Source organism: Phocoena phocoena, chromosome 5 (assembly GCF_963924675.1).
Source record: "Phocoena phocoena chromosome 5, mPhoPho1.1, whole genome shotgun sequence".
Lineage (NCBI taxonomy): Eukaryota > Metazoa > Chordata > Mammalia > Artiodactyla > Phocoenidae > Phocoena > Phocoena phocoena.
The window spans coordinates 53446723-53463563 of NC_089223.1; the positions used below are offsets into that span (position 1 = coordinate 53446723).

Here is a 16841-nt window from a genome sequence, read left to right on the forward strand (position 1 = left end):
AGAACAAATGTGTTTAATCAAAATTGGTAATTTAATAGAATAGATCTAATGTTGTATCTCTTTTAGACTCAGTGCCAGAAATCACATCCAAAGTCAGGTACAGTTTCTTCAAGGAAGAAAGAAGCCCCTCTGCAGTTAATTGTGGAACCAAGTGAAGCTGTCAACAAATCAGGTTGGTAGCATCCCCATGGGTGATATTTGCCTAGATATATTTAAAGAGTTAGGGGCTTCCCTGGTGACGCAGTGGTTGAGAGTCCGCCTGCTGATGCAGGGTACACGGGTTCGTGACCCGGTTCGGGAAGATCCCACATGCCGCGGAGCGGCTGGGCCCGTGAGCCATGGCCGCTGAGCCTGTGCGTCCGGAGCCTGTGCTCTGCAACAGGAGAGGCCACAACAGTGAGAGGCCCGCGTACTGCAAAAAAAAAGAAAAGAGAAATGCTGAAGGTAGCACACATGTTGGCTTGAGTCACAAGGTCAGGGTCAGCCTAGACAGAATTGTGAAATGGATGAAGTTGTTTCTGGGTCCCTCTTAAGTCCACTGTCAGTGTATTTTTTTTTTTAAAAACATGAATAAGTTTTTTTTTTAATTTTATTGAAATATAGTTGATTTACAATGTTGTGTTTAATTTCTGCTACACAGCAGAGTGACTCAGTTATACATATATATTCTTTTCCATCATGGCTTATCATAGGATACTGAATATAGTTCCCTGTGCTATAGTAGAACCTTGTTGTTTATCCGTCCTATATATAATAGTTTGCATCTGCTAATCCCAAGCTCCCAATCCTTCCCTCCCCACTTCCCCTCGGCAACCACAAGTGTGTTCTTTATATCTGTGAGTTCATTTTTGTTTCATACATATGTTCATTTGTGTTTTATTTTAGATTCCACATATAAGTGATATATGGTATTTGTCTTTCTGACTTCATTTAGTCTGATAATCTCTAGGTCTATCCATGTTGCTGCAAGTGGCATTACTTCTTTCTTTTTAATGGCTGAGTAATATTCCATTGTATATATGTGCCACATCTTTATCCATTCATCCAACTGTGGACATTTAGGTTGTTTCCATGTCTTGGCTATTGTAAATAGTGCTGCTATGAACAAAGGGGTGCAAGTATCTTTTCAAATTATCATTTTATCTGGGTATATGACCAGGAGTGGGATTGCTGGATCATTTGGCAACTCTGTTTTTAGTTTTTTTTTTTTTTTTTTGCGGTACACGGGCCTCTCACTGTTGTGGCCTCTCCTGTTGTAGAGCACAGGCTCCAGAGGCGCAGGCTCTGGATGTGTAGGCTCAGCGGCCATGGCTCATGGGCCCAGCTGCTCTGCGCCATGTGGGATCTTTCTGGACCGGGGCACGAACCCGTGTTCCCTGCATCGGCAGGTGGACTCTCAACCACTGTGCCACCAGGGAAACCCTATTTTTAGTGTTTTGAGGAACCTTCATACTGTTTTCTATAGTGGCTGCACCAATTTACATTCCTACCAACAGTGTAAGAGGGTTCCCTTTTCTCCACACCCTCTCCAGCATTTATTATTTGTAGACTTTTTAATGATGGCCATTCCGACCGGTGTGAGGTGGTACCTCATTGTTGTTTTGATTTGCGGAATAATAAGTTTTATCTGATTATTATGTGTGTTTTTGTTTTAGTGGTAGGAGCATTGTTCATAGGATGTGGTAAGAGACATTAACTAAGAATTATTATAGGGACCATAGCTTTAAGAGTTTTCAAGTAGATTTTTCTTTTCTTTTCTTTTTTTTTTTTAATATTTATCATCATACAGTTTCTGTGGGTCAGGAATTCAGAAGCAGCTTAGTTAGGTGGTGCTGGCTTGTAATCTCATGAGGTGGTAGTCAAGATGATGGCCAGGGTTGCAGTCATCTGAAGGCTTGACTGGGGCTAAGGATGAATTTCCAAGATGACACTCATGTGGGTCTGGTTGCTGGCAGGAAGCCTTAATTTCCTCCCATGTGGGCCTCTCCATGGGCTCCTTGAGCATTTTTTTTTTAACTAAGGTATAATTTACATAATATTAGTTTCAGGAATACAACATAATGATTTGATATTTGAATATATGTGGTCAGTGTTCTTTTTCTCTCTGTAGCATTTCCTTCAGTCATTTATATGTGCTGCCAGTTTTTAAAGTTTTATTTTTCAAATTAGAAAAGTCCTTCATTTGAGGTGAGTCAAAGATTTAAAAGAAAAAGCTACTAATCATTACTCCCCTCATCCTGCTGAGGTAGCCTTGAATCCTTCCATATCTTCATTGGTGCTCCTGAACGAACACATATATAAACGTGTGTGTGCGTGCACGCGTGCTTTCAGAAGAGGCTTTTACAATTTCCTTTTATACAAGCAATGTAAGAAAGTACCTTTCACCTGATAGAGTATTTACTATTCTATTGAACTTTTTGCCAATTTGATCACTATTAAATGATCTCAATATTACTTTAGTGATTATCACTGAGTTTGAACACCTTTTCATAAGTTTACTGGCTATTTGAAATACCTTTTTATCTTTTCATATCCTTTGCCCATTTGTTTTTTCTAGTTTATGGGAGATCTTTAAATTGAGTATCTGTAACTGTTTATCTGTAATTTGTGTAATTTATCTGTTATTTATCAGATATTTTTCCAAATGATCCCTAGACTATTACAGATTTTGGTTATAGTATCTTATATGATGGATAACGTTTTTTATTTTAATTGTCAAATGTGTGTGTGTTTGTTTTTTTCAATAGCTTTTGAGTTTCCTGTTTTGGTTAAAAGGTCTGTTTTATCCTAATGGTATATGTAATATCTTAGATTTTCATCTTAACATCTTTTTTTCTTTTTAATTTAAATTCTTAATCCATCTGGAATGTGCTTTAGTGTATAATGTGGCATAATGTTATAATTTTATTTTCTTCCTTATGGTCAGTTGTGCTAGTTCCTTTTATTAATTACATAATTCATTCTCATATGAATGTGCTACTTTTATCATGTATTAAATCTCATATATCATTCAATATACTTTTGAATTTCGGTCCATTTGTTTATTCTTAATGTCAACACAATACTGTTTTACTAATTGTAGTTTTATAGCACATGCTGATATAAAGGTAACTATTTATATATATACTTCTGATACATGCCACTCTTCTGCCATTCTTAGACCTTTTTAATTTCTATGAATTTTGTTTATTCAGTTTCCAATAAAATTTTGTTGTGATTTTAACTAAAGTTGCATTTAATTTGTATAGTAATTTTGTGAAAATTCATATTTTTGCGTCATTTAGGTTTTCTACTTAAGAACAAATATGTCATATATTTATGTCCTTCAAAAGTGTGTGAAGGGTACTATCAATAGCATGAAAGGATAACCCACAAAATGGGGGAAAATAATTGCATATAGTATATCTCATAAGGCAGTGGTCTCCAACCTTTTTGGCACCATGGAGCGGTTTTGTGGAAGACAATTTTTCCATGGACTGGGGGTGGGGGGGGCGGGTGGTTTTGGTATGATTCAAGCACATTACCTTTATTGTGCACTTTATTTCTATTATTATTACATTGTAAGATCCAATGAAATAATTATACAACTCACCATAATGCAGCATCAGTGGGAGCCCTGAGCTTGTTTTCACTTGCCAGTCACTGATAGGGTTTTGATATGAGTCTGCAAGCAATTGATTTATTATGGTCTCTGTGCAGTCAGACCTCTCTGCTAATGATAATCTGTATTTGCATCTGCTCCCCAGCGCTAGAGTCACCACCTCTGTTCTACCTCACGTTAGATTCTCATAAGGAGCATGCAAGCTAGATCCCTTGCATGTGCAGTTCACAGTAGGGTTCGTGCTCCTATGAGAATGTAATGCCACAGATGATCTGACAGGAGGTGGGGCTCAGGTGGTAATGCGAGCAATGGAGAGCAGCTGTAAATACAGGTGAAGCTTTGCTCATTCACCTACTGCTCACCTCCTGCTGTGTGGCCCAGTTCCTAACAGGCCATGGACCAGTACTGGTCCGTGGCCTGGGGGTTGGGGACCCCTGTAATAAGGGATTTATATCCAGAATACGTAAAGACTTCCTGTAACTCAACAACAACAAAAATAAACATCCCAACTGAAAAGAGGACTTGAATAGACATTTGTCCAGTTGGCCAATGAATGTGTTTTACCTGCCTTCACTAATTGAGTTTGCTTTCAGACTTGCATGTCCTTCAAGTGGCTTATAACCTGAACAAGATATTTGCCTGAGTTGTTTTCTGGGAACTTCAGGTCAGCTGCATCTAGTTTGTGCTGAGCTGGTTAAGACTGAATAGGACCACCCTTCAACTGGTTATGCTTAAGGGTCCACTCCAGTAACCTTTTGACCGTGCAGAGGCCTGTGCAGAGTGATGATTATTGCAACTTTTTTTCAGTCACCTTTCCCCAAGCTCCCCATGCCTCAGATCATCTTGCTTGGCTGCCTTGCAAATAAACCCTCTCTTTGCTGCAAACTTTGTTGTCTCAGCATTTTGGCTTGCTATGCATCTGGCAAGCTGATAACAACTACATGAAAAGTTGTTCAACATTGTTAGTCATTAGGGAAATGCAAATCAAAACCCCACAGAGATACCACTTTATACATATTAGGATGGATATTATTACTTTTTAAATAAAAGATGTTGAGGATGTGGAATTTATAGAAACCCACATGCATTATGCAGCCAGTGGAAAAAGTTTGGTGGTTCCTCAAAAAATTAGGTATTAAGTAGCATTTCTACTTCTAGGTTTATATTCAAAAGAATTGAAAACAGGAACTCAAACAGAAACTTATACCCCAATGTTCATAGCAGTATGATTCATAATACCCAAAAGGTGGAAACAACCAAAGTGTCCCATGAACGAGTGAATGGACAAACAACATGTGGTACATGTGTAGAGTGGAATATTATTCAGCCATAAAAAGGAATGAAGTTCTGATACATGCTACAACATGGAAGAACCTTAGAAACATTATGCTAAATGAATATACTTCTGGACTTTCCTGTTGTCTTTCCCTTAGTGATTTCTAGTCTTGATTTCTTTATGGCATAGCATATATACACTATGTCATTTCATTTTAGTTCTTTAAAATTTGTGAAGATTTGTTTTATTTGTTTTATGACCCAAGATATTGTCTGCCTTTATGAATGCTTCATGGGCACTTGAAAAACAAGTATTCCATTGTTGAGTGCAGTTGACCATAAATATCAATTATGTTGTATTACTAATTTTTATACATTGTTTGATGCAGTTGCTAAAATTTTGAGAATTTTTTGCATCTAAATTAATGAGAGATAGTGGTCTGTAGTTTTCTTTTTTATGCTGTATTTGTATGGTTTTGGTATCAAGGTAATGCTCACCAACCTTATAAAATGAGTTGGAAATTATTCCCCCTTCTAATTCCTAGAAGGGCTTATGTAAAATTAATTTTAATTCTCTGATTTTTTGGTATAATATTCTCCAGTGATATCATCTGGTCTGTGGCATTTCTTTTTCAAGAGCTTTTAAGTTACAAATTCAGTTCTCTAGTAGTTATAGGACTATTTAGGTTATTTATTTTATCTTGGCACATTTTTGATAGTTTATGGTTTTTGAAGAATTGGTCCATTTCTTCTAAGTTGTTGAGTTTATCAGCATAAAGTTGTACATAGTATTACTTCGTTATCCTTTTTTTTTTTTTTTTTTTTTTTTTGTGGTACACGGGCTTCTCACTGTTGTGGCCTCTCCCGTTGCGAAGCACAGGCTCTGGACACGCAGGCTCAGCGGCCATGGCTCACGGGCCTAGCCACTCCGCGGCATGTGGGATCTTCCTGGACCGGGGCATGAACCCGTGTCCCCTGCCTTGGCAGGCGGACTCTCAACCACTGCCCACCAGGGAAGCCCCACTTTGTTATCCTTTTAATGGCTGCAGGATCTGTTGTGATATACCGTTTTATTCTGGATATTGTTGATTTGTGTCTTGTCTTTTTGCCTTTGTTAATTTTGTTACAGGATTATCATTTTTATTCACTGTTTTAAAAGAACTAGCTTCTTGTTTCAGTAAGTTTTTGTGTTTTCCTGTTTTTAGTTTCATTGATTTCTGCTCTTATTTTCTCCATTCTTGTCCTTGGTTTGGGTTTATTTTGCTCCTTTTTTTAGTTTTTGAGGTAGAAACTTTTTTTTATACTTTAGTTTATAATCCAGTACTATTTTATTAAATTTATTACTCAAACTGTTCCAGCTTTGGCCATTAGAAAGCTCTTTCACTGGCTCCTATGCCCCTTTGATGGACCCCATTTTTGTTGTTATTGCTGTTGTTTTTAACATTTCCTTACCTTCTGGAACTACAGGATGCTCCAGGCCCAACTTACCCTAGAATCAGCCATTTCTCCAAGGAGCCAGTGGTTCCTCTTACTGGAGAATGGTATTAGGAACCAAGATCTGGGTGCTAGGTGTGCTGTTTCTCCTGGGGCGTTAATGCTTCAAGACTGTCTCAACTGACAGAGCAAGGAAATATATGTGTGTATGGTAACTGGTATATATACACATATCTATAAATATTTTTCTGTGTAACTGTATCTGTATTAAGTTAAACATGAATTCATATTGATGTTTCCAACCGTAATTTATTACCACATGGGTTATTCTTGCTTCTTTGCCTTGCTTATCTGTAAACATCCACTCTGTGTGTAAGAAACTTGGCACTTACCATTCACCATCTACCTACTTAACTTTTTATTCCTATATACATGTATAACAGTATCAGAATTGTTGACTTAAACCCATGGAAAACAATTTTATCTACTGGAGTACAGTGCTTATGTACAATTTCTTTATTGTACTTAATTTACAATATTGTGTTAGTTTCAGGTGTACAGCAAAAGTGATTTGGTTATATATATATATATGTGTGTGTGTATACATACATATACTTTTTTCTTGATTCTTTTCCATTATAGGTTATTATAAGATACTGAATATAGTCCCTGTGCTACACAATAAATCCTTGTTGTTTATCTATTTTATATATGACAATGTGTATCTGTTAATCCCGTACTCCTAATTTATCCTTCTCCCTCCTTCCTCTTCGGTAACCATAAGTTTGTTTTGTGTCTGTGAGTCTGTTTGTGTTTTATTTTTCAGATTTCACATATAAGTGATATCATATAATATTTGTCTTTGTCTGTATGACTTACTTCACTTAGTATGACAATGTTATGTACAATTTCTTTAGCTTTTAGTTTTACAGACTCCATTTCTAACCTTACTTAGGTCAGCATTTTTCCTCACCCCCGTAAGTGAGGTTGTTTGTATCATATCATGTATCATATCATATCACATCATATATCATAGAATTTGGTATATGTGATACTGTGTGACTTCCAAGGTTAGGACATAAAGGGCTTCTGCTTGGCTCCCTCCCTTTCTCCTTATTTCCCTCTTAGGATACACTCTGCCTTATAACCCAGACATCATGCTGTGAGGAAGCCCAAACTAGCCTACTTGCAGACATACATAGACAGCAATATTTCTTCGTCCTCCTGCCAGCCTCAGATGTTAGACATGTGAGTAAGCAAGCTTTTAAATCGTTCCAGGCCCCAGACTTCATGGAGTAGAGACAAGTCATCCCTGCTTGTGCCCTGCCAAATTCTGGCCCCACAGAATACGTGAACATAATATATGGTTGGTTTATGCAGCCAAGGCATGGAGTTACTTATTATGCAGACAGAGTAACTAGAACAACTCCCTAATTCCCAACTGACATACTGTTGTCATATATTTTATTCCTGTTATCCTCTATTTTAATTCCGCTATGTATTTTGATATCTTTTATCTCTATAAGACTTTATTTTTGTTTTAATCAGTCAGTGTTTATATTTACACATACATCACTGTTTGTGCTCTTTATTCCTTTTTAAAAATGATTTTAAAAAATTACGGTAAAATAATATAACAAAATTTACCATTTTAAACATTTTTAAGTGTACAGTTCTTTGGCATTAAGGACAGTCAGGTTGTCCAACTGTCACCACCATCCATCCACAGAACTTATTCATCTTGCAAAACTGAACCCATTAAACAATCTCCCCGTACCCCCCAGCCTCTGGTAACCACACTTCTACATTCTGTTTCTGAATTTGACTACTCTAAATACCTCATATGAGTGGAATTGTTCAGCTTTTGTCCTTTTGCAACTGGCTTATTTCACTTAGCATAATGTCCTCAAGTGTCAGCCAGGTTGTAGCGTGTGTCAGGATTTCCTTTATAAAGCTGAATAATATTTCACTGTATGTATACCATATTTTGTTTTGTCCATTTATCCATTGATGGACATTTAGGTGGTTTCCACCTTTTGTCTTTTGTGAATAATGTTGCTGTGAGCACAGATGTACAAGTACCTCTTGCAGCCCCTGCTTTCAGTCTTTTTGGATATATAGGCAAAAAAGGAATTATTAGATCATATGGTAATTGCATTTTTAATTTCTTGAGGAGCGACCAAGCTATCTTCCATAGTGGCTGCATCATTTTACATTCCCACCAGCTGTGCGCAAGGGTTCCAGTTTTTCTATATACTCACCAACACTTGTTAACTTGTTATTTTCTCCTTCCCTCCCTCCCTCCCTCCCTTCCCATCCTAATGGGTGTGAAGTAGTATCTCATTGTGGATTTGTTCATCATTATGGTCATTAGGGAATTTTAAATTAAAACAGCAGTTAGATACCACTACACAGCTATAATGGCTAAGATCCAAAAGCTGGGTCTCTTTTGTAACTCCTGTTTCTTTGAGAGTTTCTGTCTTTTCATTTGTTTCAAGAGAATTTATAATTGAACATTAAGACATTTTTATGGTGGTTGGTTTAAATAAATTCTTGTTAAATAATTCCAGCATCTGATTCATATTGTCCATTTGCATCCATTGATTGTATTTTCTTCTTCAGATAATGTTTTTTCTTTTTAAAAAATTTTTATTATGATGAATCATTTTGATTGTATCCTCAACATTTTGGTTATTATGTTAAGGGACTCTTCATTGTATTTCAGTCTTGTTATAGTTGCCCTGTTTTAGGCTCTTGCCTATTTTTGTGGAGTTTATTTCCAATGACATTTAAGTGTTTAGAGTTCTAGTAGTGGTATTTTGGTTTGTTTCATTTTCTGATGCTACTGGGGATTCACCATATTATCCATTGTTGCTTAAGGCTTGAGGTTCCTAGCAAATATACCTTCTTCCAGCTTTCAGAGTTCTGTTATTATTGTTTGTTTAAGTTGTACTTAAAGGGAGAAGCAGGAGAAAGTGAGTCTATGTAATTTTGTTCCAGAACCAAAAGCCATTTTGGCTTATTTTAAATTTTTAATCTTTTCTTTTTGAGAGTATGAATCAGTATGAGTACTACCCAGCCATTCTACTTTTTCTTTGATATTTGAAGGTTAAGTGTTAAGAGAATATATATTTCTCTTTATATAGCGATAAAGATATATGTGTATAATATATATTCTCTTTGTATAGATATAAAGATGTATGTGTATATAAATATTCTCCCTATATATACATATATTTTATATAACTATATATGTATCTGTTCTATATGTATATTTGTATGTATATGTATAAAAGTGTGCTCATCTAGCTGCCCTAGTTTACCCATATCTTAACCTAAAGATTGAATCTCATAATTTCTTTAGGATTACCTGTTACTTATTTTAGCTATGTAAAGATTTATTTAAATCTTTAAAAGAATTTTTATTTTATTGTGGTAAGAACACTTTATTTTATTTATTTTTTAAAATTTTATTTATTTTTGGCTGCATTGGGTCTTTGTTGCTGCGCACGGGCTTTCTCTAGTTGCAGCAGGCGGGGGCTACTCTTCATTGCAGTGTGCTCATTGCGGTGGCTTCTCTTGTTGCAGAGCATGGGCTCTAGGCATGTGGGCTTCAGTAGTTGCAGCATGTTGGTTCAGTAGTTGTGGTGCATGGGCCCTAGAGCGCACGGGCTTCAGTAGTTGCAGCATGCGGGGTCAGGAGTTGTGGCCTACGGCCTCAATAGTTGTGGCTCGTGGGCTCTAGAGTGCAGGCTCAGTAGTTGTGGCACATGGGCTTAGTTGCTCTGTGGCATGTGGGATCTTCCTAGACCAGGGCTCGAACCTGTGTCACCTGCATTGGCAGGTGGACTCTTAATCACTGCACCACCTGGGAAGTCCCAGTAAGAACATTTTTACATGAGATCTTCCCTCTCAACAGATTTTTAAGTGTACAATAGAGTATTGTTATGTATAGGCACAATGTTGTACTCTAGATCTCTAAAACTTATTTATTTTGAATAACTGAAACTTTACACCTGTTAATTAACAACTCCGAATTTCTCCCTTCTCCCAGTCACTGGCAACCATTATTCAAATCTCTCCTTCTCTGAGTTTGACTATATTCAAATCTTGAATAAATTTACTATATCAATAATATTAACTGTGAATTTTCTCTGTTTGAGGATTTTATTCATTTTAGAACTGTGGAGCATGGACCAAATACACCTTTCAGTTTATTAATTTCATAAATTAGAACTCTTAAAGTACTTGTGTATTTTAATCCTAGATCTTTGATTATAAACTTAATGACCTGTGAGTCTTCTGGAAACTTTCTAATGAAATTGTTGCCATATTTTAAAAAGCACATTTCGTTCTAGTATTATTATTTAAAGAGTTTTTAATATCTTCATGTAATTTTCTTCTAGTTCAGGCCCATGAGGTTCATCAGGAAATTTTGGCAACTGATGTTCATTCTAACAATACATCTGACTTGAGAAAAATGTCAAGTAAAAAACTAAAAGATCATCACAGTGGAGCTGATGAGGAATTTTACTTATCTATTGGCTTACCTTCTGATCTTCTGGATGCAAAAGCATCTTCATTGCAAAAGACTATTCCATCTGTTGCCCAAAAGAGAGAGACCTATACTTCTGAAAATTCAGTAAATATGCTGCCTTCAAGTACAGAGATTTCTCATAAAACCAAAAAAAGGTGAATTTTTGTTTATTTAAAAGATATTAATCTTACTATAACTTTTATCTTATGTTAAAAAGTGAGTAATTTAGTCTTTTAGGTATTTTATAGTAAGTATTGAGGAATATTAACATGTTTTGAGAAAAACATAATATACATTCAGTATATATTCAGTTTATATTTAATATGGAAGGCCTTAAAGTGTTCTTCAGAGACGTTTGGGGGTAAACTTTTCTATGGTCTATGGAAAAGCATGTTTTTTTCTTTTTTCTTTAAGATTTTTATTTTAAAATACTGTGCACATACAGAAGATAACAATAGGTACTCACATATTCAGATTTGACATATGTGAATATTTTGTTATATTCAGATCTTTTTCTTTTTTAAAAAACGTTTTTTATTGAAGTATAGTTGAATTACAATGTTGCGTTAATTACTGCTGTACAGCATAGTGACTCAGTTATACATATATATACGTTCTTTTTCATATCCTTTATGGTTTATCACAGGATGTTTTTTTTCCTTATAATAAGTTTTCTGTAACTTCCTAAGAGAAACAATTTGTATTTTCTCTATGTTATTTTTAATTATAAGGGTAGGTATATATCAGGTCATCTCAGGATAGCAAAGAGTAAGTTTTGTTGAGGATGAGTTGTGGTAAACCCACATCCATTTCTTGGGGCTTTCCCTTTGACCTTTAAGAAGCAAAATAGATTGTTCAAGGTCCTTTGGTATTGGGAACCTCTGCCATGAGTGTAATATCTTTCTAGGGTCTTGTGTGCTTCTTGGAGCTGAGGAGTTAAGTACATTCTAAGATTTTGCTATTCACAGTGTGATCTGCAGCTCAGGATCAAGAGCAGTGGCATTATCTGGAAGCTTGTTAGAAATATAGAATCTCAAACCCTATGCTAGACCTACTGAATCAGAATCTACATTTTAATAAGATTCTCCAGAAGATTCAAATTCATATTAAATGTTTGAGAACTAGTGTTCTAAGCTACACATTTCTTTGTTATATGATTTAGCCATTCTTTTTCTCTCTTATTTTTTTCTATCAACAAATACAAAATTTAATTTTTCTGACCAATTTGCCTTGTGTATGTTGTGTAAGAGAAACACATCAGCATTTATAATTTTTAAATAAAGGCCCACTGGAAAATTTTGTAAGCAGTTGTATTGTTACTGTAAGGGAGTTCAGGAATACTTATAACTCAACAAATGGTGGGAACATTCATCATGTCTTCCTTTTAACCTTTTAGGTTAAACTTTGAAGATAAAGATGATTTGAAGAAAGTAGAAGTAACGAATAAAGTATCAGAAATAGAGGATAAAGTTTCAGAAGGACCACAAGAGAGGAAACAGTTAGGAACATCTCAAAAAAGAATACAAGATTCAGAATGTGAAGATCAACCACAAGCTAGAAAGAGTTTTTCAACATTGTTTTTAGAAACTGTAAAAAGAAAAGGTGAATCCAGGTGAGTTATTAAGAAATGGTCCACATTTTTCTTTCACATTCTTTGAACAGTATCTAAGGATTCTTAGTGATATTTAACTAGAAGTTAATCTTAATTGACACAATTTTTAATTGAAATTATGTCTAACCCATAAGGAGAGAGTAGTTTCTTACCAGTAAATTAATCCCAAAGCCATCATTTAAGGGATATTAAATTAGATGTGAAAGAAAAGTTTATTCAGCTTTCATTGCTTCTGTTCATCAGCACTTACTAGTATGTATGAGATCAAAGAATAAAGACAGTATTTAGAAATAAAATTATGTCAGGGTGCCTGTATTTCACTGTTAAGTGTTTTAAATATTTTTTCTATTTCTTTTGATTGTGTTAGTAAAAGGATAGTCCTAAAATAAGTTTTAATCTGTTTTTGCCTACTTAAAAACCTTCAGTGGTTCTACAATATCCATACAGTGATTCTTAACTGGCTGCACATTAGAGTTAACTAGAATTAATAGCAGCTAGGGTTGAGAAGCACTGGTCTATAGAATAACTTGAGATTTGTCAGCTAGTATTTAAGGCCTTCACTGTCACTAGTGAACTGTTTCTACCAACTTGTCATACATATTTGCAGTTGTCCTGGCTTTGGCGTACCTTTTCCCCTTGTCGTATGCCAATTTATATTTTATTCTAAGGTCCATGGTTGTAGGCTTCTGATTTTTTCCAAGCCCCACTCCAGTGTTTTTTAAAATAGTTCCTTGCCTTGTATTATAGTTTAGCTATTTTGTATATCTTTCTTAGTAGGTTAAGACATAAGCCCTTCTTTCCAGGAGTTTAGTTTCTTTTGTATTTTCTGTGAGCTCTATCAGAATGCTAGTGAATATATTAGGAAGGTTTTATAAAAAACATATTGAGTGAATGAAATTCCTCTTTGGTTCAGTCTGTGTTCCATAGTTGACTCCTCCCTCCCCCCACCCCTCCAGTCTTCCTCCCTCTCCCCTCGCCTTTCTGTGTGTGTGTGTGTGTGTGTGTGTGTGTGTATACAGTATATATATATATATACATACATATATATGTGGCATCTTTTATCCCTTGTATGGATGTTGTCCCCATAATCTGATAGAAATATGTTACACTTAGGGGCTAATTATATCTATGTCCAAAAAAGTAATTAAGTATTTTTTAATGTGCTGTGTTTTTTTTTGAAAAACTAGTGAGTAAAGTGTATGTTTAATTGCTGTAGCCAGATGTAACTACTCACTATTACTTGTGCTTTCCTGCTCCGTTTCTGTGCTTATGCTCTTCCTTATGATTGTCTTTCTTGTATTTCCTCATGACCAAATCATATCCATTCTTCAAGATCCAACTCAAATGCCACAGAGTCTTTCTTGATTTTTTCCACCTAGCCCAGAAATTTACATTTCACAGTGCTGGAGGCTGGGAAGTCCAAGATCAAGGCTCAGGTAGATTCACTGTCTGGTGAGGCTTGCTTCCTGGTTCATGGATGTCTATCTTATTGCTATAACCTCAAATGGTAGAAGGTAGTGAGGGGGCTTTCTGGGGTCTCTTTTATAAAGATACTAATTCATTCATGAGCCATTCCACCCTAATGGCCTAATCACTTCCTAAAGTCCCCACCCTCAAATACCATCACGTTGGGGATTAGGTTTCAATTTATGAATTTTTGAAGGATATAAACATTTGATCTATAGTAAGTGTCAAAGTTGTTTCCTAAGGATATCTTTGGTTTGAATAACCTTGAAGTTATGGAAGTCTCTTTAATAGAGGAGTGGATTTAGAGAGTTCTTGTTGGCTGGTTTCGGAAGGCTTTATTTTTAAATACTTAGAATTACTTCTTTAATATGCAGAATTAATAGATATTATAGATAACATACAATAAAGCAAATTAAACATTTATATCAGATTGGCTTTTTCTTTAAGTGCTGAAAAATAATATTTCTGTTTAAACATGGTCTTCTGTTTATATATTATGTGGTCTATTTATATTGACTTTGCTTTTCTATTAGATTTTCTAGAGTTTTCTAATTATATAAACTTGTAAGTCTACCTATTAGAAGACAGTATATTTCTCAGCATATATGTGTATAAATTTTTTACATTATAAGGTTTTACTGGGTTTGAGATTAGAGAAGTAGAGAAGGCAATTTCATTTTATAATCTTTTTTTATATCTTAAAAATGAGAAAAAAACTAGGCATGATAATCCAGTTCTTCCATTCTTCCTTTTCTTCTACTGTGTATAAAAATAGTTAAGCATCCTTACTCAGGTGAAAAAGGCAGAAACAGGAGTGTATATGCTGGCTTTGGAATTTGGATGTTTACCCTAGGTGTTTATTTTTGCATATTCACTCCAATATGTGGTTTGCTCAAAGCTGTTGTCATAAAAAGGAAGGAAATGCAAAATGACTCCATCAGATTACCATCTTTTGAATAATTCCATCCTTCTTTAGAAAATTTTTCCAACTAATTGGAAGAGATGCTGTGTAATCCCAGTGTGCTTACCTTTCTAGATACACTTCATTTATTTCTATACTCTGCTTACAGTATTAAAACACATATGAAAATGTGTGAATTATCCAACTTGGAGTGAATTTTTACATAATATAATTTAGTCTGTAATTTTGTAGTGTTTTCTTAGACTATTAGACTAGAAGGTATCTCAGAAATAATCTTGTTAAGGGATGTTAAGGGATTCAGGCCCCAAGAAACATCTATATAAACAAAATGTAATATAACATTATATATAATAGTGGCATGCAGTTTTGTACTGTAAGTCAATGTATCTGGGCTATATTTATACATCTCTGGGTTTTATCTGTTTAATGTATGTAATGAATAGGGGAATGTCAAATTAGTTGATGCAGTAGAGATTCCTTCCAGCTCTAAATTTCTATGATCCCATTAGTGTAATAAATGAGTGTGCTCAGATATTATAGAAATGTAAAAGGAGGGAAGGGTTTTTTAAAAAAATATTTATTTACTTATATTTGGCTGCGTTGGGTCTTAGTTGCGGCACATGGGATCTTTTGTTGTGGTGCACGGGCTCCTCATTGTGGTGCATGGGCTTCTCTCTAGTTGTGGTGTGTGGGCTCAGTAGTTGCAGCACATGGGCTCAGTAGTTGTGGCCTGCAGGCTTAGTTGCCCCATGGCATGTGAGATGTTAGTTTCCTGACCAGGGATCGAACCCACATCCCCTGCGTTGAAAGGCGGATCCTAACCACTGGACCACCAGGGAAGTCCCAGGAAGGATTTTAATGGGGAAGGAAAAATTGAGGGGACATGTGAACTGCTCTTTAAAGCAAAGGTAAAAGCTTTACTTTTTGAGCTATTATTTATTGTAACATTCTGTTTTAGTTCTGTTGTTAGGCATATAGCAACTGCTCCACCTCATTTATCTCCTGCAAATAATATGAAGTTATTAGAAGATGAATTTATAATTGATGAATCAGATAAAAGTTTTGCCAATCAACCATGGATTACTATACCAAGAAAGACTGGGCCTCTGAAACAATGCACAGTATCTCCTGCTGAGAGCACTGTACTCCTTCAAAGGAAGAAGTCAAGAGAAAAACATGACAGTGTATCATCTACAAGTTTGAAAAGTGGCAAACATCCTGGTAAAGCTCACCCAGTAGAGAAATCTCAGTCCTCTGAACAAAAAATACTGGGTGGGAGTTGTGCTTTGACAGATGAAATGGAAAATAATTGTAAATCTTCAAAATATGAAATGTATTCTGAGAATGCAAAAAAATCATCTGGAAACAAAAGGACTATAAAACAAAAACGGGGAACAAAATTTAAGGCCAGTGTAGTTGAAGAACAAGTTGACATGGAACAATCTAAAGGTAAAAATATAAATATATCACATATTGCCCAAGACAGGTTCCAAAGAAATTCAGACCGAAATATGGACGAGGGTGAAGAGATAAGTGTTCACACTTCCAAAAAACAGTTGCTACCTCTGGGTAAGTATTTATATTTATATGTATAAATACTTATAACGTGAGTATTTATATGTAATGTAAAGTGGTAGAATATTATTCTACCACTTTGTGTTTTTGTGATACTCCTATTTAGCTTTGGGAAGTAGGCAAAGTAAACTTAAATCTATACAGAGCCTCAAAAGCCTACAAACTCTTTTCTAGAATCTCTTTATTTTACATATAATTCAACTCCAGGTCAACTCCAGGTCACTTGACTTTTGTGTAGCTTCTAAAATGGCAGCATATATAAAGGGAAAAGTAAAAGGTAAAGGCTTAGTAAACCAGGTAGTTACCAGAACACAAATAAGACAGCATCATATATTCTTGAGGCTTATTAAAATATAAATTGGGAAAAAATTAAGCTAGTTCTTGTAGATAAAAATTAATACTCTTCTATTCCATTATT

At 35.3% G+C, this 16841-nt stretch overlaps 1 protein-coding gene across 1 annotated transcript in view; it reads left to right on the top strand.

Annotated features, from left to right (window-relative positions):
* The window catches only part of CENPC (centromere protein C), a 90925-nt gene that overhangs the window by 20513 nt on the left and 53571 nt on the right, over positions 1-16841 (top strand). The window contains exons 5-8 of the mRNA XM_065877797.1: positions 73-172; positions 10717-11002; positions 12244-12459; positions 15807-16417. Of these exons, the coding sequence (XP_065733869.1) occupies positions 73-172; positions 10717-11002; positions 12244-12459; positions 15807-16417 (1213 nt within the window). The remainder of the gene's footprint in view (positions 1-72; positions 173-10716; positions 11003-12243; positions 12460-15806; positions 16418-16841) is intronic.